This window comes from Lissotriton helveticus, chromosome 1_2, assembly GCF_964261635.1.
Source record: "Lissotriton helveticus chromosome 1_2, aLisHel1.1, whole genome shotgun sequence".
In the NCBI taxonomy this organism is placed as follows: Eukaryota; Metazoa; Chordata; class Amphibia; order Caudata; family Salamandridae; genus Lissotriton; species Lissotriton helveticus.
In genome coordinates, this window is record NC_136058.1 from 50,994,841 (window position 1) to 51,022,746 (window position 27,906).

The following is a 27,906-nucleotide window of genomic DNA, read 5'->3' on the forward strand; positions in this document are numbered from 1 at the left end:
TCATGCATCCACCCATCCACCCAACCACCCTGCATCCATACATCATTCATTCATGCATCCACCCATCCATCCATCCACCCTTCCATCCTGCATCCATCATTCATTCATTCATTCATGCATCCACCCATCCATCCATCCATCCTGCATCCATCATTCATTCCGGCATCCACCCATCCACCCATCCTGCATCCATCATTCATTCATGCATCCACCCATCCATCCATCCATCCATCCATCCATCATTCATTCATTCATGCATCCACCCATCCATCACCCACCCTGCATCCATACATCATTCATTCATGCATCCATCCATCCATCCTGCATCCATCATTCATTAATGCATCCACCCATCCATCCACCCACCCACCCTGCATCCATACATCATTCATTCATGCATCCACCCATTCATCCACCCATCCAGCATCCATCCTGCATCCATCATTCATTCATGCATCCACCCATCCACCCATCCATCCATCATCCATCATTCATTCATGCATCCGCCCATCCATCCACCCATCCATCCATCCACCCATCCTGCATCCATCCTGCATCCATCATTCATTCATGCATCCACCCATCCATCCATCCACCCATCCATCCACCCTGCATCCATCATTCATTCATCCGCCCATCCATCCACCCATCCATCCACCCTCAATCCATCCTGCATCCATCATTCATTCATGCATCCACCCATCCATCCAACAATCATTAATGCACCCACCCTGCATCCATCATTCATGCATTTTTATGTATACATTTCTACAACTACACACCAAAATCGGAACATACATATTGAGCCCAAAGTCATGTATACATTTCTACAACTACACACCAAAATGGGAATCCCCGCTTTCTCCCATGCGAGCTCATTTTGAAATGCGCTGATAGTCACTAAAGAGGGCAGCATCTGATGCTGCTTGGGAGGCAGAAGCGAACCTCCCTCCCCCCCCCCTCCACCGGACCAAATTCTCACAAGTTGGAGTGCCGAGATGCAATGGGACTTGCATATAATGTTTTTATAAGATAAATTAATCTTATAATAGAAATTGGCAAAAGTGGAAAACACTTTGTGTACAGAAAAAAACCTTTTAAGATATATGAACCCCGGGGAATTAGATGAAAGGTGGGATATTGGTGCTTTACAAATACACAGATAAGTTGTTTCATTAAGGGACAACTTGCTTATGTGCTGTTTTCAGACAAGCACTATCAATAAACACCATGTAAAATAAGTGTTACTGCACACGATCCCTGCTAAATGGCTCTCTCTTTAATGACCTCAGATAAAGGAAAGGTTGTGCAATCCCTCAATGATTTGCTCACGAGACTTGAAGTCTGTATGAACATTTATTCACTTATTTGTACAGTGCTATTTCACCCTTCTGTCACTTCTGAGCGCTAGGGTGACATTCTTAACTTCCTGGAGTTTTATTCACAGCTGTGTTTCATAGAACTGTTTGAATGTAAGGAATAGGCAGAGTGGGGGCTCAAGGAAAGCTGGAACCTGAAGAAAAGAAGGAAGCCTTCATAAGCATTAGAAAGGCAAGTAAATATGCAAATGTTCTTTAACGACCTGTCAAAAACTCGGGAGTGCCGGAGATAAGACTCCAGACACTGCCCAGCCAAGCCCACAGCTGCAGCAGCCCGGCTGAGACACACGAAGGGAGCAGGGGGGCTGAAGCCATTAAAGTTCGATGGGCCTGGGCAGAAGTGTGAATGGGAGTGCGCGACCCCCTTTGTATTACTCCACGCCCCCCCTGGGGGTCGCGCCCCACAGTTTGAAGACCCCTGGTCTAGAGTGAGTCGCTCTCAGACTTACTGCGGCCCTGGCACCCTCTACCTCTCTCTCCCCCGCCCTCCTCCGCCCAACCGCTTGTACCTTTATTGTAGTGCACTTAACTTGCCTAAATATTTGGACCTCCTGATGGACCTTGATCTGCTTCTCTGTGTTCACTGAGCAGAACATTAGAAAAACCTTAACATCCCCTGAGATAACGGAGGAACCTTCCGTTCTGTCCTCTCAGAACTAGAAATCAACGTTAACATAATGTGAGGTGATTCAGTCAAGAACCGCCCCCAACTAGCAATCGCAACACTATAATTTGGACAGGTTTTTACCTCACACCAGTTATACAGGAGTATTACTCATAGGCTATCTCTTTCTGAAAAATGCAGATACGTCCCCAGCGTATCATATGTCCTGCAGCCCCTGGTTAGCGTCTCCTGTTCAGCTGTGCAGGTCTCTGGGAGAGCCACCGTCTCCCTTGGAGCCCAAGGGTTCCCGTATCTGTGATTCCTGGGATGTTCCTTATTGCTGCCCCTCATGGGGCGGGATCCCCAGCACCTTCATTACCTCTGTTAGATCCTACAAATGGTGATTTTTATTATGATGCTCAAAAGCTAAGCTGAAGGGAAATGTCCATCAATATCTGATACGTTCTTCGTTTAGTTTTTCTGTCACTGGGCGGAACTTTTGGCATCTGATGAGTGTGGCCTTGGCCAGATCTTGATGTAGAGCACATGTGGCCCCTTGAAAGGACACCTTGTCCCTCTTTCTTGCTACTTGGACTATGTCTTCTTTGACTTTCAAGGAGTGTATTTTCACAAAGATATCCCTTGGCTGCTTTTCTTTCCATTTGGCGGCTTCCCCACTCTGTGTGCTCTTTCCACATTGACTTTCTTCTGCAATTTTCCAATTAGTTCTCAGAACATACCCACAATGAAGTCCTTCAGGTCAGGGCCCTCTATTCCTTCTTCCAGGTCCGTAATTCTAATATTTTCACGTCGTGACCTATTTTCCAAATCTTCATTTTTCAAGATGGTCGCTTGCAGCTAGGCTTTGAATCGTTGTACTTGTTCCTCTGTTTGTTGCGTGAGTTGAGACAGATCCTTTGTTTTTGTTTCAAGGTCTAGTGTTCTCACTCCCACTGAATCAACGTCTTCCTGAAGTGTCATCAAACACCAATTTAATTCTGTTTTGAGCGCCTCCAGAGACGATGTGAGATCGGTCTTGAGCTCCTCAAGCAGTTCCCATTTGTATTCTTGTAGGGAAGCCAGGAGTTCTTCTTTTGTTAGTGCCATTACTGTATTTTTATCTGGTTCCCCTATGTGCTCTTGTTCATCTGTCTTGGCGAAGTAACTAGAGACCCTGTTAGGCTGCTGGTGGGATTCCTTAGGCAGCATCGAGAGAAGTCCCCTGTCGCACCAGGCAGTTAAATTCTGTTCCGTACCACCTCGACTTTGATAAGCCATGCTCCTGCCACTTACCTAGAGTGACCACCCGTGGTGCGATCTACACACCATGAGTGACCCTCGATAACCCCCTGTCGATCCAGTCTCTGGTGCTCTCTCCTCACTCTTTCCTAATATTTTTAGCGCTTGTGGGGTAATCTCCAGGGGCTCTCTCTCTTTCTGTTGTGTCTTATGCGGCGTCTCCTGAAAGCCACTATTGATTTCCTGTTAATTATTTCTCTCCAGGTGGTCCCTTCTACTGCCTCACCATGTGCTTCTCTCCAGGTGGTCCCTTCTACTCCATCACCCTGTGCTGAGTTTCTCACTGGGTTATTATCGTGGTGCCATTTTGGAGTCAGGCAGTCGTCTTTAAAATGCCTGTCTAATCCTTGCCTGGGGTCTGTTCTTGTAGGTTTGTTAGATTTGGGGGTCTCTAGTTGGCAGAGGTAGGTACCTTTGACCAAATAGGGACCCTTGCATCTAGTCAGGGTAAGGGGGTTCACTCCTAGAATAATCCCTGCTCACCCTCTTGGTAGCTTGGCACGAACAGGCAGGCTTATCTCAGAAGCAGTATGTAAAGCATTTGAGAACACATACAGTAACCCAGTGACAACACTACAGATGGACCCCACACAAGTTGTAGTATAAAAATAACTATTTTTATATAGACTTAACAAAAGACCACAAACAACAAAAATCCACAATGCTGTAATTTAAAAATGGTAGAAATAGCTTAGTTCTTTTTAGATGTAAAATGTGACACTTTAAGTTGAAAGTACCTTTGAATGCGTAACGCTATACAACAAAAGTGTTGCAGGGAAGGTGATGCGTCGGTCCCTTACAAGGTAGAACTTGTAATGCATCGGGTTCCTACTGCTGTGTAGGGGATGCGTTGGTTCTTCTCCGCGTGGGAATGTGATGCATCGGTTTCGCATGATGCGATGAAGATCCAGTGGAATAAAACAAAATAGCGTGTTCTTCTTGATGCACCAATGATGCGTGCACGCCTGATGGCCCGATGGCCGTGCGGCGATTCTTCTGAACGGCGACAGGCCCTGCGACACACTTCTTCGGTGATGCGACAGCGTCTGCTGCGATGGCGATACACTTCTCCGGCGATGCGAAGCGCTTCGGGTGATGCAATGGCGACAGCGGCAGTGGCGGCACACTTCTCTGGTGATGCGATGGCGTCTGCTACGACAGCGACAGCGACACTATTCTCCGGTGATACAACGGCTGCGGCGGCGACACGCTTCTTCATTTTGAGTCGGGCTCCCAGCGACAAGCAGTCTCTCAGAAGGCCTAGCTCAACAGCAGGCACTTCTATTCCCAGCAAGGGAAGGCAGGGGAGCTGGTTGGTGAAGTCTGTTGTCCCTGAGACTTCAGCAGGAGGCAGGCTCTATCTCAAGCCCTTGGAGATCCTTTACAAGTTGATTTGAAAGTAGCACGATGTCCTTTCTCCTTTCTTTGGCAGTCAGGCAACCACAGCAGGCCAATCTCCGAGACAGCACTCAGCTTAGGGATAGTCTCCACCTCAGTTTCTCTGGTTCCTCTCCTCAGCAAAGGTTCTTCTTGTTTCCCAAAAGTGATCTAAAGTTCTGGGCTCTGGGTTCCCATATTTATACTAGCAAATCCTTTGTCCTCTGGAGGCAGAAGGTCCTTTACCCAGTCCAAACCAGTTCTGTGCAGTCCTGGATCACTTTGTTGACAAGACTTCTTCTTTCCTTTTGACAGTGTGGGCTAGGGACATCAGAAGCACCACAGGAGGTGGAGCCAGCTTTGTGGAAGACAGGCACAGCCCTATTCAAGTCCCAGGTGGAAATCCTCCCACCCATCTACAAACAGATAGGCCTATTCAGCCCTGTGCTGACTCATCCTGTCTCCTGGAATCCCCCAGTCCCTGTCACTCAAACTCCAGACAAGGAATACACAACCTAGCAGAGGCAGGCTTGGATAGTTAGGCAAGAAATTACCCACTTGTGGAATTTTTAAACACATAATGTTAAGACCAACTTCACTAAAAGATGTATTTTTATCATTATGAGTTCAGGCATACTAAACTCGAATTTCTACTTAGTTCCCTGAGTCAGTTAGGATTACAATATGTTATAATCAAACTGCCCATTCTGGCCTATGGGGAACAGGTAACCTTGCAACAGTGAAAAACTAAAATGGCTGTAATTCACTATCAGGACATGCCACATACATCAGGGCATGTCCTACCTTTTATCTACAATGCACCCTGCCCTTAGGCCTACCACAGAGGTGACTAATATGCATAAAAGGGAAAGTTTAAGGACTGGCAAGTGGGTGCACTTGCCCAGTCAACATGGCTGTACCAAACTGCACACAGGCTCTGCAATGCAGACCTGAGACACACTTTACAGGCTGCCTCTGTGGGTGGCACAACCAGTGATGCAAGCCCACCAGCAGCATTTGATTTACAAGCCCTGGGCACACGCAGTGTACGGTACTAGGGTCTGACAAGTAAACCATACCAGCCAATCATGGAGTCACTAATCCATACATCAATTTACAATAGGGAGAGCATATGCACTTTAGCACTGATCAGCAGTGGTAAAGTGCCCAAAGTCATAAAACCAACAAAAACAGGTCAGACAAAATACAAGAGGAAGGCAAAAAGATCAGGCATGACCCTGCAAAAAGGGCCAAGTCCAACAAGGTTATTTAGAGCAGCCCATAGCATGCTGACTGGAGTCACTCCACACCCTCTCTGGTATTAAAGTAATTCAACTGCTGGCCTCTGCACGCGCTGCCGCCATATCAGAGTCAGGCCCGTGGTCCCGGTATCAGCAAGTGACTTCTTATCAGCTCCGCAGCCCACTACCCAGGAGCCGCTCCTCACCACTCCCGCACCGCCGCCTGCTGCCCTTCGTTTCCTTCACTTGTGGCAAGCAAGCCGTCAGAAGAGCATGCCTGCTGCAGATGCTCGCGGACCGCTCTGTGAACCCCCCAGTTGTTCCTCTGTGTGCTCACGCCCGATCCTCCTCTGCACAGCCTTTTGTGTTGCAGCTGGGCTTCGCTCGCTCTCCAGGGCCTCCGCTCCTTCCCTCAGCACTAGTCACAGTCTGCTTTTACTCCACTGCTCCACCAGGGTTCCAGGGCACCATTAGGGTCCAATCTCGTTCCAGCCGCCATGTTGCTTCTTGCCCTCTCCCGTCTATTCAATTCCATCCTGTGAGTTTCTTGCTTTCAGACCTTTTCCTCCATGGTACTGGACTGTATATGTTGGCACCTGTCCCCAAGCACTGAGGGAAGCCACTGGTCAATGTCTCAGGCCCGACATTCAGTGTTGTTGGTGGCGGAGTCTCAGTGGATTGCATCCGCCCGGCCATCTTGGCTGGCCATGCCCCTGGACCAGTTCATTTCATTAAAAATATGCATGGGAGAACAGTTACAGACACAATACCAATTTACAATTGACACATACCAATTTACAATTAGTATGAGTCCTCCTTTTATTCAAAACATAATGGGTTATACAAGCTTCAGTCATACCATATATGGTGAAGAATGTTGGTCGCTGCATTTGGAGTTATAGTTTAACTGTCTAATGGTTACTGCAGCTGGGTCTCGACCTCTTGTGGACACAATGTGGCAGCGGGTAACGTGTCCTGATGTCTGGCATGGGATGGGGAGAGTGCGATCACTGCTTGTGCTAGTTTCTGATTGGTTATATGTTCCTAACTAACGTGACAACCGACTTTTTATGGTGTTTTAGGAACGCGCATAGCCCCTCCGGCCTTGTGTGCTTTTCTGGGGCAATCTACCTTAATCCTTGTAATGTCACTGCACCTATACTTGGGATTGATCACAAATTTCCTGTCCGAGCATTTGTCTTCCAGCTAGTAAGTACCCTTCCACCTGTGACCTATCAATCAGCAACCCGGGCCTTGGTCTCAGTGCCTGCTTGACTGTATATTTGCGAGTTGATGTGGAGTTCACAATGGGCGAGTCTGTATATAAGGACAAGTTTTCATTTTCATCAATGAATGCATTGATTTCCATATTAACATTTTCGACCTCAATAATTTTCAGTAACTCATGCTCTTGTTCTCTTCGAGTCAAGTTAGTGAGTCGTTGGCATACCGCCAACACTGCTACTTCCCGTTTAATGTTATTTAACATTATGGCGGACACTGCAGCACAATTGCTTATCAGTTTTATCCTCAGTCCAGGGCAGGGGCTGTCCCGTACTCATTTTGGATCTGTTTAAGCACCTCTGGCAAAACAGCTAATTAGGGTGTACCATGTTTTCTGACATATAATGTAGTAAAGACTGTGCCCCAAGTGGTGCTGTCTTCCACCAGTGGAGCCATCACTGTTGACAAGCAAATTGTTAGAATTCTGTGTTTTTCCTGTGGTCCTGTATGGGGATATACTGCATCAAACTAGTTTGCTTTTGGCGCATTCCAGAATGGTATTTCCTCCCATCTGACTGGAATCTTACCCAGGACTGCATTAATGGTTTATGGACTAATTCCAGGAGCCAATTGTGGTTGTACAGCTTGAGCAGCACTCACAGGTTGCATTGTCATTGTTTACGTGACAAACGGTGTAAACATCTATATGTTTTAACCAGATCTGTAAGTAATATAGATAGATCTGGAGAAGTCATAATAGTTATATATGGGTATGGGGTGTATCTGGCTAAGACTGGCCATGCTGCTCCCTGATTGCTAAGGCGACCTAGCCTAACATTGTTGTATGTATGTGGTAGGGTGCCTTCAAACCAATTTTGATGTTCTTGGTAAGTTAATTATATTTCTAGTGCTTCATAAGCTGTGTAGATATTAGGAGCTGTATCTGCAGCATATGTGTGAAGCAGTCTTGAAGATGTAATTGCTGCTGGGTATGAAACTCATGTAGAGAATACCTCTGTCCTGGATGCTTCGTGGTCATAAAACACAAAGGTAATGACACCACCAGTTTGTGGCAGACCATATTGGAACAGCATTTGTATAACTGCATGCATGCCTTCAGTTGGTGTGTCTTTGTTCTCAGACATTTGAATATGTGGAATCAGATATGGTCCTTCTATGGGGAGATCTTTTGAAAGGTTCAAGCTTGAATAACCTACAGCCTATAAATAGAGGTTACCTACTCAGCTGAGGAGGATGTATTGCCTAACACCTAGGATGTCTCCTGTAGTAGGGGTATTTGAGTACACAAAAGAAACCTACTCAGGCGATCCATTCAATAAGAAACCAAGCTAGATCGCTGGCGGAATCATTTTGTGTGGGTTATACTTTCTCAAGTAAAACTGTGCATTTGGTGGACCGCTGCAAGACTGCTTCTAAGAACCCCTCAGGATATGTTGGGCAATAGTCCTGTTAGCTCACAGTGCAGCATTTGTACTCCTAACCTTACAGGATAACAAATGAATGTGCCGCCTCAAACTCTCCAATGAAATCATGATAACAGATATAGAACACTTTTGCTCAATCACTTATGCATACCCAAAGAGATACAAAAGAAATACACAGTATGTATTTTCAATAATTATTAAAACATTGTGATTCTCTAGTAAAACACTTGCCCTGCAATTATTAATAGAAAAAACTAAAATAATGTGATTAACATTACCAGAATGGTGAAGAAGATGAACAATGCAACCATTTTGCTGATTACAGACAACTTTATGCTTGCATACAAATGCTGTATTATAAGGTACTTCTAACTAGCTCATTGTACCCCAGGCCACAGGACGCACAGCTGGCAAAGTCCAGGTGCTGTTGCAGGGTTGAAGGATGTCTTTGATGGCCTTGAGACTACAGAACAGCGAGCAAGCCAGAAAGCCCTTGGGGTCACTCTGTGTTCAAGTGAGAAGTGTCCAGTCCTTGTCCTCAGCAGGGCAGAGATAGGCAGCCAGCAGGGAAGCACAGCAAGCAGTTTTTCCAGAGCAGCAGTCAAGCAGAGTGGCAATCCTTGTAGCATAGCAGTCTTTGCATCTGGCAGAGTTCTTCACAGGTCCAGTTGTGTATTGTTTTGTTAGGGGCAGAGGCCCAGTACTTTATCCAGCTGTGCCTTTGAAATGGGGCTGACTTCGAAACAGGCCTCTGAAGAGCAGAGGTCCCCCTTTACTTCCAGCCCTGGCTTAGGAATATTAGAAGAGGGTAATCAGCCCTTTGTGTGCAGAACAGAGCACTGCCTTTTCAGGTGTCAGTGTCAGGCTCCCCCGCTCGAGGCTCCCCCCGCCCGAGCTATCAGAATGCAGATTAATGCAAATGAGTTCCCTGAAACACCCACCCTTCCTGTGATGTGACTTATTTCATAATAAAGATCTCCATCAAAGCTTAAAGAAATTGCATTCAATTCTATAGACTGATTTTTACCTAGAAATCTTTCCTCATAATTAAACACAGAAAATGCATGACAGGCTTACACCGAATTCAGTTGTAGAGAGCTGGTTTTCAATACTTGTCAATATGCAAATCCTGAATACTGACACAAGAAGCGCAACATTTCCTATGATTTTCCACTACAGCAAAAGTGATTGTTTTCTTGTCCCATAACAAATTAGAGAAAAGGGAACAAAAATAAGAAAAGAAAATAAGAAAAAGCACAGTTAAATGTATGTTGTGTGTGAAGGATCCGAAATTCAACGTACACAGTGAAAAGTACATTTTTGAATGTTTTAATATAGATTCTTTTTTTATGTTTTATGTTAACAGACTTATAAATGGCCATCATGGATTTTTGATACAGAATTACAACACCCGATCTATCCTCAATGTGGCTAACATAACTGCAGAACACTTCGGCAACTACACATGTGTAGCTGTAAACAAACTAGGAACTACTAATGCGAGCCTACCATTGAACCGTAAGTAATGTTTATGAAATAACTTGCCACCTAACTATGAATGAGTGAGTTAACAATGATGGACAGATTCATGATGTGTGTGTTTCAACACAAATTGATAGAGTATTGGAAATGAAGGGATTTTAGGAATTAATATATGCATAGTTTAAAGAGAAGGTATAAAAACTGTTATAATTTAATGATGCAAAAAAATTGTCAAAACTTTGTTTGTAAGAAGTGTTTTAATTTTGATGGTAGTTTGTGTTTCTTTTACCTGGAGTAAATAATGTATTTTAATTGAACAAATTCACAGCAAAACATAAAAACTGAAGATACTCCAAAATCTATAATTCACATTTGGTGCATGCAATATAATATGTTGGGTTGTTTTTTAAGAACGAGAACTCAGGGAGTTGATCTATGAATATCATTTTCATGTATTGAACATTGTGAACTATAGCTATGCTTTGTTATATCATCTTGATATGAATTGTACTAATTCACAATAATAAGTGCATTATTGACAATCACTGTTTACGTTTCACCTGTGTGATTTATTTTGTACTTAGTAGATGATGTAGGAACACACGCTTGTAAAACTGCACAGGTGCTGGATTGTTTTGTTCTGCTTTCAAACGGGCTCCATTCCTAAAAACTGAGATTTGAACAACGCAAGGATTGATGTGTCTGAGGTAACTGAGCGATTGCACCTCAAGCAGCATCAATCACTGGGCGGTCGTTTAACGAAAATTCTTTCCAACGAAAATGACCACTCAATTCAACTTGACGCATTTGATGCATTCCTTCAGACAGGCTTATTTTACTGTCTGTAAATGTGTTTCTAAACACCGAATTGAAATGTTTTTGAAAATGGCTTTCATTATTGATTGTCAATATGAGTAGGCCAAAGGAGTTCATAAAATACCTGCTTGGGGTCAGTGCATCATTCTATTGTCCTGCTTTCTTACAATATTATATTAAAAAAGATTTGTTTAGTAAATGTGGTGTGGTGATGTCACTTTGGGGTTGTCACTGAACCACTGGTGAGGCATGGAATGTGGTGACATCCAGCAACGAGTGGGATATGTGTGTTCTACGCCAGTAGTTCCCAAACTTTTGACTCCTGAAGAAGAATCTACGCCATTCCTTGGCAGTTGCTTTCTGTGCCCCTTAATTACCAGACGTATCCCTGCGTCGACTCAATAAATACCTGTTTATTCTACTTGAAAAGTGTGGAAAACACCCTTATATGTGATCTCTGTGACAGTCTGATAGGTATATGTATCATCCAATGTATTTCCAGTCTGAATCTGAAAACTGCTGGTGCAATTGTTTATAAGCGAAGGGCATACAACTTCACGTATGGAATTGTGGTTTCATCAAAATGGTATGCTGCAGCTCACATAATGCAATATCAAAATAGTCTATGGTGTGGTGCACGATTCTTCTTGATGAATATATATTTTGGAACAAGCGAATTAAACTTTTTAGTGTTCAATTGAAATTAGATAAAAATGACAGTTACTTTATGACATTCACTGAGATTCTAAAAACTGATTGTACAGAAACTGACTGTTAGCAACGATTTCAGTTGCTCTTTCTAGGAGTTTACAGATGCACACTTTCTGAAAGGAAATGTTTAGTCAGTTCAAATGGTTGATCACATTAATTCAAAACATCTCTTCAGTATGTATTTATCTTCTTCAGCAAATTCAGTCACTCCTGTGCTTTCAGCTGGTTCACTTAAAGAAGCATCAAAACTGATGGTTATCTGCTTCAGCTAGGGCCCTAGAATAAGTGCATGCAAACACGTAGTGCATCTGTTTATCAAACTTTCACGCAACACAACACAACAAGACAACTTGCTCCGAGGTGTGAAAGGGAGAGGGCAGGAATGCGCCATGTTTACCAATATTTGCTGCATGGGCTGGCACACAATCTGCTGCCTAACGGCAATGCAGGCACCCATGGTGCAAGGGTGCCTGTATTGCAGGCGTGATTTGTGTTGCCCAGAAAAGCACACCTTCCTGCACAAAAACAATCCTCAGACATTTTCCTCTTTCTACATGTGCTGCAGAATGCAGCACGCTTAAAAAGAGGAAAACACAAGGAAAAAAAGATATTTATCCTCATTGCACCTCGTAAATGCACCAAAATCTACAGGTGGATGCATGGGAACACCCACGCTCCACCCATGCATCCCCTTTTCCAGGGCAGAGTAACACAAGGCAGCAGCTTGCGATGACATCTTTTAATCCAGATTTGCCAGCAACGCAGGGCCACGCAAGGTGGCCTTACATTGCATTGGTAATTCTGACTGTTGTATTGCCCTCACAACACCTTGCGAGATGTAAGGACAATGCAAAACTATGATAAATCTGGGCTCTTGTGCTAACCTACATAATAGTCAGCATTTTGACAAATGTCCAAAGGAAGAATATGTTGGGAGAGAGCAAAGTGTTTGCACAAATAGTCCACTGTACAGTTTCTTTTGCTGTATCCTATAGGGGACAATTTGATAGATCATTTTAATTTTCAGCATTATGCTTTGAAACATGTGGAATCTAAGTTAGCAAAAGGGTAGTAACCAAATGAATAAAGCTAATGATAGCAGTTCAAAGCTTGTGTCAATATAGTGAGTGACAAGCGAAAACAGAGGCTAAAAGCACTTCAGGTTAAGTGCCGCAGGACAGTAGAAGTGAAGAAAAGAATGATGCAGAGGGTTTTGGGGTTGGAACAATGAAGTACTATAATTCAAAGCGATTAGTAAATTATGAAAAAGGCAGAACTCCGGCTGAAAGTATAGAAGAGTTTAAGAGAGAAGGCAGGACAGAATTAAATTAAGGTAGATGTATTTGAGGTGAGAGTATGAGGTCAGCTAGTGGAGGATTTCCAGTGATAGCCCTAAGTAGGCAGGATCTGAGAGAGGAGGAAGGTCACAAGTATAGCATAGTGCAAAGTTTGGCAAAGTTGATAGGAGAGGGTTGCAAGAGAGCGTAGTGAGCAGTGCAATAAATACCCTACCCATTGCTAACTACAAATGAAGAGATTACAGGCTGAACCAGAGTTATTAAACTGGGATAATAGATGCTCCCCTTCACAATGTTCTTCAATCGCCTACAGAAATTTGATAGTGGTTTCATAATGTTCGCACAGTTTAATGATAGGTTCTTGGGATTTTATTTAACAATTCATTTCACACATGCCCTTATAACCATATGCTTGTGTGCATCTTTTGAAAATACCTTAAAACGAAATGAAGCCTCAAAACTATTTTTTGTACAAAATGGGCGTTGCAGCAAACTAGTGGCAATAGCCTGGAATTCTTTATACATGTCAGCATTGATGCCATTTCTTTATGAAGCAGGACATGATGATAAAGAGATGCTCTGTATACCTTGCCGGTTAGATCAGCATCCTAGAATCAGCAAAGTGAAATGCTAATTTAAAGACGTCATATATTTTACGTATAAATAATTTTACCTTCAAACGCAGTTTATTTTAAAGTTACAAGTTGCTGTAATGAGCTCTTGCTGGTCTACAATTATGCCAACTTAACAATGTGGTTGTGTAAGAGAGTGGAGCCATGCAGAGAACGTTAGAGCTTGGAATAATACTGTAACCCTTTGCGTTATGCTACATTTTCTACTCAGTCTTAGTTTGGGTCCCACGTACACATTAATAGGCTGAATCTCAAAATGTTCCAGATAGACTTGTATAAAATTTGACAAATAACTCATAGGCTTTCTGGATACCTGAAGTTATAGTTGGCAACGTTCAACATCCAGTTGCATTTACAAAAGAAGCATCAATACATGTAATGCTTTAAGACAAAAAAAAACACATTTTATATGTTGACAATATGTTTACAATAACCTTTATGGAGAAGTGCCATGTGGCAGGAAGAACTGTGCATTTCCAAATTGAAAAGCACTAAAAACGCTTGTTTACAATGTGAGCAGTTGCTGATGACAATCGTAAAGGCGCTACTACATTTCTTTCCAACTATACTTACCAAATTAGGAGATTAAGTAATGTTGAATAGACATTGAATACTTGACTCCTAACAGTAAGATCACCCATAGTCCCTAAATTCGAAGCCATGAGCATCGTGCAGGAGATCCAAGACATTTGGAGTGCTAATAAATGAAAGGCATATTCCCACTCAATGAAAATCCTTCTTGGCAGTTAAAATGCTGCCTTCTACATTAGTTTTAATTATTGTTTGTAATGCATGTCTACGAGAGGGCAGTTCCTCGTATCCCAGTGTCATGGAATCTGGCTGCAAGAGTGCGATGTGCGATGTGCGACTGTGTCGAAAGACCTCTCAGCAGCTTTCGACACCAATGTACATCGCACTCTTGCAGCCAGACTCCACGACGCTGGGATATGAGGAACTGCCCTCTCCTGGATCTGATCATTTCTCTCCGGCAGAACACAGAGGATCAGACTCCCTCCTTTCCCCCTTAGCATATTGTCCTCGCCTTCTAGAGTGGGAAAATTTAGTATTCATAACTTTTCTTCTAGTCACTCCTATTATCCACAAGACATCCGGAAAGGCCTATATGCACCAGGGGGCTTATTTATGAGAAACCTGGTGCCACTGTTGCACCATGTAAAATGGTACACACGACACTCAGGGCTCTCATAAAGATTTATGCAGCCTCGCAAAGCCACCAGTGACCTCATAAATTATGAGTAAGACAACACAGCACAAATTGCTGTGTCTCCTTACTCTGCGCCTGGGGTGCATTCAATGGGCATTGAGGTAGGTCTTTCAATGCAACAACCTTGGAATTTGATGCTGCCCCAGATTTACAAAGTGATGTAAAGCTGGGGAAGTGTTGAATTCATATGCTTCCTGAGGTGAGGCGTAATGAGGAAAAATATGTCTATTTCTCCTCGTTTATTTCTCTTACCAGGAAAATTCCTCAAAGGATTGATTTTGTGCAGTAAGGTGCCCCCCATGCATAGCAACCCCACAGTGGTAAGCTGTAGCCTGTTGAGACACTGGTGCTTCTGCTTTTTAAGTGCCTGTAGCAGGCAACAGGAGACCAACAACTTGACACTTGAAGAGCAGTTCCAGCCCCAGGTTGGCAGTAGGAGTCAGGAGTTCTTCGGTCATCTTTCTTCTTTCCAGATGTTCTCTTCACAGGTCCAGGAATGCTCTGAAAATGTGGCGATGAGCTACCAATTTATCCCTGTGCACTAGTCAGTGATTGGATAATTTCCTAGACCCAATCCCAATGGTCAAACTTAGACAGTTATCATTTTAGTGAAATCAAGCTAATGTGTATAATGGGAAACATCCTTTACAACGCAACTTTTACCACGCAGTGCCTTTACGACGCAACTTTTACAACGCAAACCATTACAACGCATTGCGCTGGGGGGCGCTCTAGGATAGGGAATAGGTTTAATTTACTATCCAACACCTTCCCTACTATCCACGGGGACTGGAGTTGGAATAGTAAATTAAACTATTCACTATCCAGCGCCCCAAAGCACTATGCGTTGTAAAGGCATGCGTTGTAAAAACAGCGTTGTAAAGGCATGCGATGTAAAAGCATGCGTTGTAATGTCATACATCCGTGTATAATAATCTTTGCAAAAAAACACTTGACGTGTCATATTACTCTATCACAATATTTACACCTTCTTTTTCAGCACATCCTCTCTCTTCCTCTCTCAGTTTAGTGCACAAACCTTGAGGAGCTGTGGAGCTCTGGCCCTACCCAGCTGCTCCACTATTTACATTAAGTGCCCGGTTTACTACAAGAGTACAAAATGATTTTTTTTTTATCCTTCTGAGGTTGGAGCATAAAGTCTAGGATGGCACTGGGAATTAATGGGAGGAGTTACTAAGTACCTTTTTTGGCAAAATCAAGTCAAAACAAGAGTGAATGATTTGCTTTGTCCTTCCAAATGTTCTGTCCTGCTCCCAAACGGCTAATCCCTGTTTAGAGACCACATCCTGCCTGTAGCAGAGTTGTTTACACAGCAAGTCAAACTGGTTCTAAATCCGTTTTCTCTCACACAGCGCAAAGCATACTTATTATAAAGTTAGTTTTTGACTAAAGTTATCAAACATCTACACTTGTTATTTAAATAGATTTTTATGCCTGTTCATGGAACCTAACTTGATTTACAGAGAGAAAACAGCTCTTGGATAATTGTTAATTTCGAGGACATTCTATACCCAATACCTATCATGGCACATCCTTTTATTATATACTAAGCACCCAGTCATGTAGGCTTGCAAGGCACACATTGGGGTGACTTGTCTCAAATATTAAAATAGATTTTATTGTATGGCAAAGCACTTTTTGTTGCCATGTGCCACTTTAATGCTTTGAAGCTGAAGGCCAGCCAGATCACATGTTGCTAACTGGAGCAATGCATTTTTTGTCATATATATATATATGGATTACATGCTGCAGTTCAACTTGATATTTAAGATCCAGACCACTGGTGCAGTTTCTGTGCCACCTTACAATGGCCTTACTGGCAAATTTAATACACCTGTATGGTCAAACACATTTTATAATAACATTAAAAGGGCAGAGCACATGGACTCTGACACTTACAGACTACAGCACATAAAGTCCTAATACCAGCAAAAATAAGCCTGAGAAAAAGTCCTGGCTGACCAGCTAGAAAAGGTAAATTTGCTATAAATGTTTTATGACAAATACTCCCATTTGAAGTGTTGTCAATATTCTATATGGAGAAGTGCCACATGACAGACAGGCTAATTCATTCAAACCAAAAGTATACAAATATATATATTATAACTGTGCAGCCTGTATAATTGAGGCAGTAAAGAAAAGCACTTGTTTTAAGTATGAAAGGTTGCTGATGACAAACAAAATATCATTCTTACTAACAATCCCACCTATACTTCCTAAAATAGGAAATTATTCATGAGTAATTAACCCACCATGTTTTTAATGGTATCAGTTCTTAAAGCATATGTGTTAGCCCCAACGCTTTAGAGCGAGCTAAGATGCATCAAAGCCACCATTCCAAATAAAATGAGTAAGATACGCTTGTCTGATAACCTGTGGTCACTCTCCGGTAACTTGGCACCGAGCAGTCAGGCTTATCCTTATGGCTCAAGTGTAAAGTTTCAGCATAACACCCCCCTCGCAACACACTGAATTTGCCACAAAAAGACTCCACATTGAATGTAAAAAAAACAATGGTCTTCGTATTACACACACACCCTGAAATCAAAATGAGATATACATTAAACATACACTTCACAGTTATACTCAATTGTCAAACTTCTCTATTGAAATCACAACAAACATTGTATATGCACTTTAGAGTCATATGCAATTTTCTGACTTTCTCATTGCAGAAAGGTCAAACATTCACTTGTATCTGACTATGCATTGTGACCCAGCCCCTCAGTCTTTCAACTGCACCAGCCAAGAATGCATTGCCCCGGCTGGCGCCCTGTTGACTGGACAGTCACAACCACCTAACACGGAAAGAAACAGCTACTTATTTTCATGCATCCGGATTAGACCCCCAGGCATCTGAAGACACCTGCATGAGGGGGGACTGCTATACACCCATGGGCAAAAGGTTGTGGCTCAGGAACCTGGCACGCTCCCCTTCTGGAGAAATGTTTTCCCCTGAAATGAAGGTGTGACTGGCCATAGACCCCTGGCAGTCAACTACAGGTGCCACAAAGGCACACAAAACCCCTTAGGCATCGTCATGAAGTTTTCCAAAACAAGGCACCCTCTGGTTGAATCATGGTAGATGAAGTCAATGACCTCAGACGTGGCCGCAATGTCAGGCACTGTTGTACTCCCGATCTGGAGGCCGAATACAATCTCACCACCCAGCTCAGGTTCCCCCAACCACCCCTCGGACATCACACGGTCTGAAGCACAAATAAGCACAGGTTCCCTTGGTTGCAAGCTTCCCCCGTACTCTTCAAACTCCTCATGTCCCTGCACCTCAGATGGCTGCTGATCTTAGCGCACACAATCCTGTTGCACAGTGAGATGATGGTGAATGTTAGGATGGTCCTTGTCCCAACCAAAATCACATCCACCTGTCTGCGCCACACCTGTGTGGTCCTTACAATCTTGTGAAGACAATGATAGACTTTGTGTCCATGGGATCTCATGAAGGCCGACTCACCAGCCCTCGGAGAGTACTTTGATGCCCAGGCCATGACAGTTGACATAAGCTGCAGGCCAGGAACGTCCAGCCAAAATCCACCAAGTGATAGTCCCCTTCTTGGAGAACGACAAGTTGCAAGCCACCGCAAGTCTTCAGATACTCCAGTTGCAGTCACTCCTGGCCTAACGATTCCTTGTGTCAATGTTCCAGTATCAAACTAGCGAACCATGGTTCCAAATCCAAAAATGTTTCTACTTTCGGAGAACAAAGCACCAGTAGTTATACCCACCATGTCCTTTGAAGATATGATCAGTTTAAAAGTTCACCTGCACCGGCCCTCTCCAAATTTTGCCCTGTCTGCCATCCTACCCCGGGTGGTCTAATCACAATCTTTAGTGGGGCTAAGCCCCTGCCCCTTGGAATGCTGGTGCCAATTCCATCCACAGAAAGACCCTTCAGTGTCCGATTTCCGCAGTTTCCTGTGAACCCCTAGTTTATGGCCCGTATCAGGAATGCACAGATGTGGCTATCCATCTTTCACCCAGTTGTGAATTAGGAGACAGGCCACCAGCTATACAGAGGTACACACAGTGTAAGGCCCACTTTCCCAAAGTGACTTTTCCATCACTGTTATGTTGACCCCACTCACACAACCGGGGAGGATTCGCCATTACGAACTCATCAATACCAAAAATCATACTGATGGTATTCTGGCCCTAGGAAATAATGCTAGACAGCCTTTCCCTACATATCCTCCTGCTAATCCAATGCGAGAAGCAGGCCCCAATGTACCGAACACATCACCCGGTGTCAGCAACAACTCTTGCATGTAACACAAACACACACCTCTTCCGAACACCCTACCCTGTTACCACGGAGAACTCCAATATAGCAGGAGACATGCAGAGCCTTGGCACACAGCTTCGTAAACGGCATATCGAGTGACAGTAACCCATGCACACAGGGGAAACTGTGGCAAAATCGATCAACAACCTCCGTGCATGGCATAACCAGTACTGCAGGTCCATGGAGGCACATTCAAAATAAATGCCCCCGGTTTAGTTTGTACTTCACAACAAGGGGCTTACAGCAAACTCAAATCAGCCAATCATATAATCACCACACTGCAGTATGTACAGGATAAGCACAGCGTTTTGATACTGCACAGATGAGGCCAACGTGTCCACGTCCTAAACGAGCAAAACAAGGTCGAAACATGAGGTTGGCAGCCAAATAGGTTAGGGGAGACCACGCCAACATATGCTAGATCAAACAATAAGCCATCATTATCATACAGGATTGCCAAAATGTTTGGAAACTAATAAATGAAAGGCTTGTATCTCCACACAAGGAAAACAAGCAGGTGGAACCAAAATGCTCTAACTGTTGGATTTATGATCATGCATTTTGTAATCTCTGCTGTAGGAAACTGGATTGTTGAACTAAACAGGGTCTTAGTCTTGATGTGAGCCATGATTGCACCTACACAAAGTTAAAAACATAAAAATCAGGTTTCTATGCGAAATTCCCATCTTATTTTTGGTAGAAAGGCACAAGCAAGTAGTCCTTCCTCCGAGACAATTTGCTTTGGTACATGAAAATCAACACCAATGCAGCATTCGCCAAATAAAAAGTAATGTAAAATTCCAAAACACATTTCATTGAAAAAAGTAAAATGATTTAAATGACTCAATAATTGGATGATACAAGAAGAGTTATTTTAAAAGAGGAACAGTCAATGTTGTACTAAACAATATGAAAAGAAAGCCAATTAACACCTGTTGGGTACAGTTGACGGGATTCTAAACACCCTCTGAGACAAACCGGTGATGGAGTCAGGTCACATTCAGACTGTTGGTTCAAGCCACCTTAGGTTTGATAGATGGCTGGGACTTAGGCAGTCTTTTGGTTGAATAGTGACACTTTCACTTTCAATTCATGTAATGATGTGCAGTTCATTCCTTCAGACTATTGAGGTTGGAAATCTCAGAAGGACACACCTGGAATCTCTTACAGAGCAATGCATTAAATGGCCGGGTATCTTATCCACCATAGCATGAACAAATAATTGATTCATTAATATAGGTCAGACAACCTAAGCAAATGTACCCTTGGGAGTCACAGAAAAGGCCTTTAACAACGTACTTCTGTTCCACAGCTTAAGGCACAGTTTCAGCTCATTATAATTCACATGGACAAATATGTCTATCTTTTGGGTGTTACTCACCCAGGTTTAAGAGACAAGTTCGCCTTTTAGCAGCCTCCACATCAAGTTTCTAGAGGCCATTAAAAGGCCGAAGGGAATTCTTCTAGCAAGCAATATGTTGTTTTCTTCTCTTCATTTGCTCTGTTCATCTCGCTGCCCAAACTGAGGTTGCAGTAGAATATAAAGATTAAAACCAGCTATAATAATACCTGCCCCATCAGCAAATCCAGCTAAAGTCCCCACACATTCTCAGCATTGTTTTGACTGCACTGTGACATAGTTGCTACCCCAGTGTACAAAGATCATCCCCAACGTCTTCTACTCGAGGATTTCACCATTGCTGCTCTGACACATAATGAGTGTTCTTCCTCTCTCTCAACACTTCTAAAGGTTAGCCACTCATACTTAGATGCTAAAAGAAAGGCCCTGCTCTTTTGGGTGATATCTATTTCTATCCCATGTTTTCATAGAAACTTAAATGCATGCATACACTGGTATGTATGTAACTTGATGATACAATGAATTGGTTGTGTTCATGAAAAAGCAAATTGTGATGATTCACAAAAAAGCTCTCATAGTTATTTGTGTGCGGGAGTGGACTGTTGTCGCAACAGTCCCAGTCAGAAAAAACCTGGAAATGTAATATTTATTGTGTATGTGTGAAGCTGAATATAATGGGTACATGGCACCTTTGTTTAAGAGTAGGAATGTGGGTGATCGAACCTCTGTATTTTCCTTGTGCATGATAAAGTTTGTATTATGAATGCAGATACTCAAACTGGAGAAGTTTGGCTGAGGTGGATGCATCAATTGCTTTTAACGCTTAATCATTTTATTAGTAAAGGATGTGAGAGGTGATTCAACAATTGTGTAGGAGCCTAAAGATATGGAAGGTTCTAATGGCAACACCTCATCACGAACCTTCCGTGATATCTTGGACAATAAACGAAAGAGAAGTAGCGAATATAAGGTAAAATGTGAAGCTTAGGTGGAAAAACGGAAATCAATAAAAATGGTAAGATAGTTAGACCACATTTGTGAATAAACATGAACTTCTGGTTCCCTACCAAAGCTATGCAAACTATTAGAATTTTGGGGGTGTCAGTGGTCGTACCTTTAACTCTCACTTTGCATTTAATAAGGATAAAAGCAATATAGACAAAATGGTACATGCAATCTCATGTAACATTTTGCAGTTGTTGCTACAGAACTCTCCACTGTGATCTCTGGTGCCAGAGATGAAATGTCCACGGAAAAGAGAAAGAAATCATAAAATGTTGTGCAATCAAAAATAGAGGGGATGATGAAGTATCACAACATCTATGATCAGCCAACTCAGAGTGTTGCTAAATATGGTACTGTTGGACCTGGCCCTTTTGGCAGGTTCGCCCCGAAACTTTTTGCTTTTTCCTAGCCTGTTTCTGTCACCTGGTGTTGGTGATTTTAGGCCTCTGCGCACTTTTTCACTGTGGTACAGTGTAAAGTGCGTGAGCTCTCTGTGTATCTGTAAGAGTGACCTGCCCTCCCATAGGAATGCATGGGGAATATGTGTGACCATGGTAGTTCCTGATGTGTGGGGAGTGCAGGGTCGAGTTTGGTATGTGCGAGCTTGTGAGATTGAATGCTGCGTAATGATGTATGAGGCATGATTGTGTCTAGTGTGGAAGGGCCACTTCTAGACATGGGTGTGCGTGTGTAGTGAATGTGCTGGCACGTGATTGGCTGGAGCCTGGCTCCAAGAGTCTGGATGGGTCTGCCCGGTGGTGAGTGGAGAGATTAGCATGCTGATGTGAGGGGAGGGGTGCACCTGGGACCTGAATAGGGCTGGGCTTTCCCCACACAATGCTGGCTCTGCCCCCTGTGGTGCAACTGATGACCCTAGCCTGACTAGTGAATGGGAGGGGTGGCTGAGCTCATCAAGGGTGCTCCCAAACCAGCTGGTTTTGCCCCCACCCTGCACCCTGAGACGAAGGTTTTGAATATATAAAAAGGGGCTGTGTCCCCTTACAAAATTTTCTTGTTTGCCAACTTGAATCCTGCCAGGGGCGTGCTGCTGCTTGGGCCCAGGGGAAGGCTTGCCTCCCTGGGCCCTGCCCAGCCCCATGATACCTGATGGACGTTCCTTTTCTGGGAGCTGCTGTGCTCCACCTTATGTCCTGGACTGCTGATGTCCTGGACTCCTGAAGGACTTTGTTGCTTTATTTTTTGTCTCTAGCGCTTTGGAGCGCTCTATTTCTCCCCCAGTGCTTGGGAGCGCTTTACTCAGGGGCTGCTGGGGGCCTGCAGTGTGGAGAGGCTGCATGAGGATCCCCCTTCTAGAGGTAATTTGCGGCGCGGGTGCCCGCCCCGCTGAGCCGGCCGCTTATTGCCCCTTTTTACTGTGATTATTGATTTAATTTACGGGAACCCACACCGTACCATGGAGAGAATTCACCGCCGCAGCCCCGGAGTGTGTGCAACCCCCGCCGGGCCGCCGCGCTGCCTGCGATGACCCGGAAGTGGTTGGCCGGCCGGCCAATCGTAGCGCGGCCTGGGCGGAAGTTCCGCCCACCACCGCCGAGAAGGGGAAACTGCCCGGGTGAGGAGGTGTCGGTGGAGAAGCCCCGCGGCCCCCAGGAGGGGGGCCCATTTGAAGCAGGTGTGGCGTTAGAGTGGGGCCCCCCCCAGGAGAAAGGGGAAGCCCCGCCCTGTGAAGGAGATTAAGCTCTCCCCCAGCGAGTTTCTCGAGAGTGAGAGAGCCCCGCCAGCGCCGAAGAGAGGAGTGCTGGAGCCTCCGGGCTGCATGGCGAAGCCCCAGTCCCGAGAGAGAGGGACCAGGCAAAGAGAGGAGCAGTCCCTCCAATGACCGACCTGTGAGTGTCCTGGGGGCTCCGGGCGTGTGTTGGTGCCGGTGTAAGGCACAGCGTCAAGAGTGCTCCGAGGGGCATGTTTGTTTTGGGAGCCAGAGTGCTCCGAGGGGCATGATTGTTTTAGCAGCCTGAGTGCTCCGACGGGCATAACTGATGTCTAGAGGCCGAAGGCTCCAACGAGGCCCACCGTGATTTTAGGGTCCCCACGAAGGACTTGGGGGGCATGTGTTGCTTAAAGCCCCTATCGCTCCACATTGGGACATAAGTACTTTGGGGGCACTTTGTATTGGTTTAGAGAGCCTGTGTGGCTCTGACTGTGCGCTAGTTGTCCTTAGAGCCAGAGGGCTCAAACGTTGGGCGCAATGTCCTAAGGCCTAGTGAGAGCCCCGTCGCAGTTTTGTCTCCAGCTGCCCAGCAATTAGTGGGCAGCTGACCCGCTTAAGCAATTTGAGAGAGAGAGTCCTTGAGAGGGACAGAGATGGCACAATGGTGCCAGGCCTGCTACAGCTGCACAGTACTTAGTGCCAGCTGCAACGTTTAGGCCCTGTTGTTGTTCCCAGCTGCCCAGCACTTAGTGGGCAGCTGCAACGTTTAGGTTTGCGCCTGTGGCGCACCCCTGACGGGCGTTGCTTGGCAGCGCGCCCTGACATTCTGGACGCAGGGCATTTGAGCCCCTTCTTGGATGGCCAGTTGGCCAGGGGGCTGGTATGTGGGTAGGGCGCAAGGCCCTAATGTGATTTTGGCGCAATATGGTTTTGCTATGTTTATAATGGTAATTGCCTAATGTTTTTCTTGCGCAATGTGATGTTACTATGATTGTGAGGTTATTTTACCTACGTAGGATTATGTAGTGAGAGTTTTAATTCACTGTGAGTTACACCCCTAAATGTGAGTTCTGCTTAGGGGGAGGGTCTAATGTGTTTAGACTAGTGAGAGATTGCCTACTGTAGTTATGCTGTTTAGGCCTAAATGTGATTATGCGTAATGTGCTTTGCCTTTATGCTTGAGTTATACTTCTAAAGGTGCTTATGCTTAGAAGTTTGCTTTGCCTAGTATGTTATATTAGAGAGGTTATGTGCCCATGCGTGATCTAGGCCTATGGTTATTAGTATTGCGTAGTGTGTACCTACCTTTACCAGTGGTTACTGGTTGTGACCTATAATTGTTATTTTGTGCTACACTTGTTCTATGTTCTAGAAGTGCTATTTCTGCTAAGTGTTGAGTCTGACAGTGGCCCATGTGGCCCTGTCCTGGTGTAAATAATCCCTTGTGAATATTGCCCGTGCCAACACAATGTATATTGTTTGATTACTATCTGATGTGTTTTGAAAATACAAAAGTTATTTTTATATAACCTTGTGTGGAGTTCCTTTTGTGGTGTGCCTAGGATGTTGTTGCTGTTGTGTGCGTGCGCAAATGCTTTACACATTGCCTCCGGGATAAGCCTGTCTGCTCGTGCCAAGCTACCAAGGGGGTGAGCAGGGGTTATCTTGGCGTGTGACCCCCTTGCCCTGACTAGAATGGTGGTTTCTGCCTGGCTTTGGCGTAAGCCTTAGCCAACCAGAAATCCCAGTTCTAACAGGTACTGCCCAATTTTATCGAGCAAGAGGTTTTAACGTGTTCTTTCCTGTCATAAATATGTTCCTTCAAACATATTTTATGGGAATCTGAAAACGTTATTTTCTTTTTTCTGAAATGTATACATTGCAGAATATTCATTTTAATCATAGTGAGTTGTTACCCTTTGTTCAGAGCCCCAACAACAGCACTAAGGGGCATATTATTAAGGACGGCGTTAAAATCATGCTATTGAAATTCTCAAGGGCATATTATCAAGCCCATTATCGCCGCTTTAGCTGCAGTTTTCTGCCGCTAAAGCCATGTTTTTGTTTAGATCTCTTTTTACAAGGGCTTTGATTCTAGTATACAGTTGGGGATGTTTGCATACATGCTCATGAATAACTATACTGTCAGGAAATGGGAATTGAAGACAGTTTGAATTTATGAAACGTAACTGGGTGGAGACACATCGGGTGACTTTAAATTCACAGATTTTATCAATGAGCATCTATAGCTAAAATACATTTGTGCCTGAAATGGACATATTTGAGTGACTATTTAAAACTGAAAAGAGACATCTAAAGGCAGTCAATAGGCTAAAATGATTTGCTAAGCAGTCTCTGGTAAGTCACTAAGCATGTTCATCAATGGAGAAGATGAGGATCATGGTTATGTACAACAGAGAGTTTCCTTAATTCTTGGTATAGTAACCAACTGTTCTCATTTATAACCAGGCAACACGATTTCACAATGTGTAAAATGACCTAGTGTTAAATGTCTGCGTTATTAGAAAGTCCTCCACCCAAACACACGGCACAAAGGTTAAGTCTGTTGATAATGTGGGTTGGCTGCACAGTGGGTTTGCCACAGAGGGGTTTGGAAACAGTCCTAAGTGCTGTGACCAACACCTGATATGCATGACTGGAGGCTGTTTGAAATTGGGGTTGTCCACACAATTTGTGGGGCTCATGGTCTGGCCACCCCATTTGGCCTCAGTTACCTATTTGGCTATCACTTATTATCTACTCTATGCATCTGGAATTCCTGTGCCACTTGCTATCCATTTTCCTAAATGGGCGGATACCTGTCTTTGGAATGTACTGTACCCAGTTGCCAAGGTCAGACATGAGTGACTCTATACTTATAATATAAGTTGATCTCTAATGATCCGCTCCTTTAAAATGTATATAATAAGCACTATTTTGCGCTGATCTGGTACAAAAATGTATTACTAGTTTTATTCATAAAGTCATATTCCACAATACAAACTACAAAACTAAAACCCCATTATTGTGTGCTTTCCCACACTTCTACTATACCCATGAGCATTTCAATATTCTAATCACTCAACTAATGCTCAACTTTACAAAAACTGTCCAAAACACTGTCTATTGACATTACACAATATTTGGGAGACATCACATGCCATTAATTCATTGCATTGGCACAGTGCAGTTGCTTCTGGGCACGACAACGCAGCGTTTTGGTTACCAAACATTATTTTGTTAGTGTTTATCAGGGCTTCTTCATGTTTTTGATTGCACAAAAGAGAATATAACCTAAACATCTATAAAATATGCCGAATTAATATTACACATTTACTACAAATTATACAGACAATTTTTTAGCTAATTAATAAGTTAACACAGATCTCTGCTTACAGTTAATGACATGTCTTCCTTTAAAAACACAATAATTAGTTCATAAGACTGTTAACACTCTTAAAAATTGAATTATTGCATGGAGGTTGTCCAGGCTGATATGCAGCACACAAATAAATAAGGGTGCATTTTTTTCCCCAACTCCTACACACAATGCTGCAAGTAAATGTTAATAGGCTATTATGTTTGAGCTAACGAAGGTTCTTATTCCACGGAAGACTTGCAGAAGTCATAGAGTTTACATCAAGCTCAAATGTCAGGAAACATTTTGACCCCTCCAGTCCACTCAAAAGTTTAGTGATTATGAATTGCATAAACATTGTCTGAAACAAGATGGTTTCAAAATGTGTGTTTATTGTTTACCCTTCGGCAAGCCGAGGCACGGAAAGAAACAGGATTTGCAAGCCCTGAAATTATTTTTTTTAAGCATCCTCTAGAGTGAACAGCTATTATCACTGACTTGGATTTTGTATTTCATATGGAGTGGCAAGGAACACAACTGTAATGCAATTCTATATTTTAATTTCCCACAATCATTTGAATTGTTTTAGACTAAAACATAATGTAGAAATATGAAATAAATACCAAATTATTTAAGAGTGATGAATTGAGGATTTCAGTTCCATAACTTATTGCACCACATGCCTTATTTATGCTTCATTGTTGTATTCGGTTAACAAAAGCATATTTCCCCGGCGATAAGAGCAAATTTCACTTTGTGAAATCCTACCTTCAGATAAACATATGAAAAAACTTATAGGAGGTGCAGATCGCACAGATCTTCTGCCCAGTGAATACGTTAATTACAGTAATGCACACACGTACTGCAAGGTGTATGATTATGAATACACATTCTCCTCACACAAAGAGAGCATCTGAACTAAAAATGTAGAAAAAGAAACTTTTAAAATATTTTAAACGTATTTCTCTCCTTCTTCTTGGTCGTTCATTACCCATCAGGCTAAGAATTGAGATGTGCTCTTCAAACCTAGACATGCTATTGCAAAAAATAATTTGAGGTTAAGGAATGGCTTAAATTGCACATTGAGATTAGTTTAGCAGTTGCTGATAAGAAGTCCATTCTTAGTGGATTGTTAAGGAGTTATGCTAGACTACAAAACTAAATCAATTGAATTGAATATCCTGGAGAATTTGCCAACATTATTAATTGCAAGTAAAATATTCACACGCAGGATCGATTTACTGATCAATAATCCACGGCTGTTTGTGGATGATTTATTGTGTAAGTCCACAATCAAAGGAGCTAATATTTGAAATTAAATTACAAAGGATCCACCTGATGAGGGGTTTGGGAAGGAAAGGCAAATAGATTGTCGAATCCACACGAACCATTTACATTTTCAAAATCATTTCTCCATTTGAATTCCACACAATATCACAAAGTTTTAGTATTTTGACAAA

General features: G+C 43.4%; 1 protein-coding gene across 1 annotated transcript in view; it reads left to right on the top strand.

Annotated features, from left to right (window-relative positions):
• The window catches only part of NEGR1 (neuronal growth regulator 1), a 2,122,935-nt gene that overhangs the window by 1,783,582 nt on the left and 311,447 nt on the right, over window positions 1-27,906 (top strand). The window contains exon 6 of the mRNA XM_078668700.1: window positions 9,936-10,087. Within this exon, the coding sequence (XP_078524826.1) occupies window positions 9,936-10,087 (152 nt within the window). The remainder of the gene's footprint in view (window positions 1-9,935; window positions 10,088-27,906) is intronic.